Source organism: Aptenodytes forsteri, unplaced genomic scaffold (genome assembly GCF_000699145.1).
Source record: "Aptenodytes forsteri isolate BGI_AS27 unplaced genomic scaffold, ASM69914v1 Scaffold129, whole genome shotgun sequence".
In the NCBI taxonomy this organism is placed as follows: Eukaryota; Metazoa; Chordata; class Aves; order Sphenisciformes; family Spheniscidae; genus Aptenodytes; species Aptenodytes forsteri.
Window position 1 is genome coordinate 129751 of NW_008795033.1, and position 2231 is coordinate 131981.

Sequence of the window (2231 nt, forward strand, 5' to 3'; positions counted from 1 at the left end):
CTGGACGGGGCTGGAAAAGCCCTTTTTTTACTGCACGTGTAAGTACAGGCTCAAATTCGAGATCCTCGAGGCCTTCGGGGACCTTTGGAAACAGCTCCCAGGGGGGAGGAGACCCTCTCCAAAGGGATGGGGGTTCACCACAGGCTCTCCTGAACCAGGAGACAAAACCAGGGCCAGCCGGGAGCTGCCGCAGGGGAAGGAAGAAGCCAGGGCTCCAGGGGGAGCCGGAGCAAGAGCCACCCAACCCCACAGCGCTTTGGGGTGCCAACCGGCACCGAACAGGCTCAGAGCGAGCCCCGGGGTGCTATTCCCGGGGAGGAGGAGTGCCGAACCCTTCACCAGACACCACCACGGGCAGACACGAGACCCAGCGCCAGCGGGGAGGTGGATTTTTGCAGGGTGGGGGACACGCAGGGGAGGAGGAGAGCAGCCCCCCAACGTGCGGCAGCTCGGTAAAAAAAGCAGTAGAGGGTGAAACAGGGCTCTCGACGGGGCAACATCAGCAAGAAGGACACCGCATTACTCACACACACATTTCTACAGGGATGGAGGGACTGGCCGGGACGCCCCCGCCCTCCTCCGCCCGCCCCAGCCCTGCCGGAGATGGGAGCACCGGCTCCGTTTTCAGGGCCCCGGGGCCGGAGGGAGATTCCCAGGGGCTGGTTCCTTGGCAGGAAGGAGAGGAGACATGCACACGGGTCCTGCCCCGCTTCCTCGGGCGGGAAAGGGAGGAGAGGAGGAGGACGGGCTGTGGCAGCACCTTAGTTCTTCAGGATGGTTTCGTAGGCTTGGTAGACGTACTGGGACACCTCCGGCGCTCGGCATTTCAGGGACAACTGCGGGAAGAGAGGAGGAGAGGGGATCATGGCACCTCGCCCCACGCCGGTGAGCCACCAGCCCCAAAGCACAAAGCCCTGCCAGGGGCCGGCCCCGGCTCCTCATTTCGGCTGGATAAAAGAAGATATTAAAAGGCACCGAGCCCCCTAAATGCCCTCCCCGGGGCTGCTGGTGCTCCCCCCCCCGCGCGGCTGAGGGGCAGGGGCGGCGCCGCGGCTGAGGAGCAGAGACATCCACATGCAGCGCAGGCAGGGAGGGCAGGGGGACGGGCAGAGGCGCACACACGCTTCGTCTCTCGGGGTTTGATTCACCGCCCGTAGCTTGAGGGTGAACGGCATCTTCCTCTCCTAAGCGGTACGAGCCCCCTTCGGCTATTTGCTCAAAGATTAAATCTTAGACGACTCTGAAATCAATTAGCTCCTCTGCCCACAGGCGAGCGGGGAGAGCTCAGCGCGGAGGTGCCGAGCGGGGAATCCTCCGGGATAAGGATTTGCAGCTATCCTCATCCCAAGTGAACCCATGAGGGTGGTGGGAATGCCCCGACCCTCCGAAACGTTCACCTCCGACGAAACTCCGCTCTCGGCGCCGGCCTCGTGCCAGCCCTGCCGGGAGGGAGAGGCAAGAGGCACCGAGAGACGCGCAGGGCTGGCAGGGCAGCCGGCAGGCGGGTAAAAACATCAGGGGGGAAATAACCAGGCAGCAGCCAGAGACAGCCCAAAGCCGGGGTAAAAACCAGTCTGCTAACCTCCAAATCCTGCAGCAGCGGGCAGGCCGGCGAGGGCGGGCAGGCAGCAGGTACGGAGATACACAGAGAGGTGAGTCAAGGCGACACAGCTCGTCCCAACCCAAAGAAAACGGGCTGCGAGGAAGGTGGGGAAGGGGCCGGGCCGGGGAAAGTGGGACATCGGGACGGCTCCTGCCCGACACGAGGACAGACCTCCGCTCCGAGGCCGTTCGCAGCTCCAGCCGGGCTGCCCAGCACGCAGGCAGAGCCAGGGATGCCCCAAGAAGGGGACGGGGTTTTTATTTTAACGGAGGCGCGTCGGTGGGCTGGGACCTCTCTCTCTTTCCTTCTGCTGCCACCACGGTGCCGCCCCGGTGCCGGGAGGGCGGCCGAGGCCGTTCGCAGCTCCAGCCGGGCTGCCCAGCACGCAGGCAGAGCCAGGGATGCCCCAAGAAGGGGACGGGGTTTTTATTTTAACGGAGGCGCGTCGGTGGGCTGGGACCTCTCTCTCTTTCCTTCTGCTGCCACCACGGTGCCGCCCCGGTGCCGGGAGGGCGGCCCAGCAGAGCCCAGGTTTTGCCGCAGAGCCCAACCAGCCAGCGCAGACCGTGTCTCGCCCTCCCCCATGCGAGAGGGACGCCAGGACTGGCACGGGGGGGAGGGAGCTGGG

General features: G+C 65.0%; 1 protein-coding gene across 1 annotated transcript in view; it reads right to left on the reverse strand.

Moving 5' to 3' along the window:
* Nucleotides 1-29: 29 nt before the first annotated feature.
* AP1B1 (adaptor related protein complex 1 beta 1 subunit) overlaps nucleotides 30-2231 on the reverse strand; it is a 28640-nt gene continuing 26438 nt past the window's right edge. The window contains 2 exon segments of the mRNA XM_019471284.1: nucleotides 30-836; nucleotides 1583-1591. Of these exon segments, the coding sequence (XP_019326829.1) occupies nucleotides 762-836; nucleotides 1583-1591 (84 nt within the window). The 3' untranslated portion in view covers nucleotides 30-761.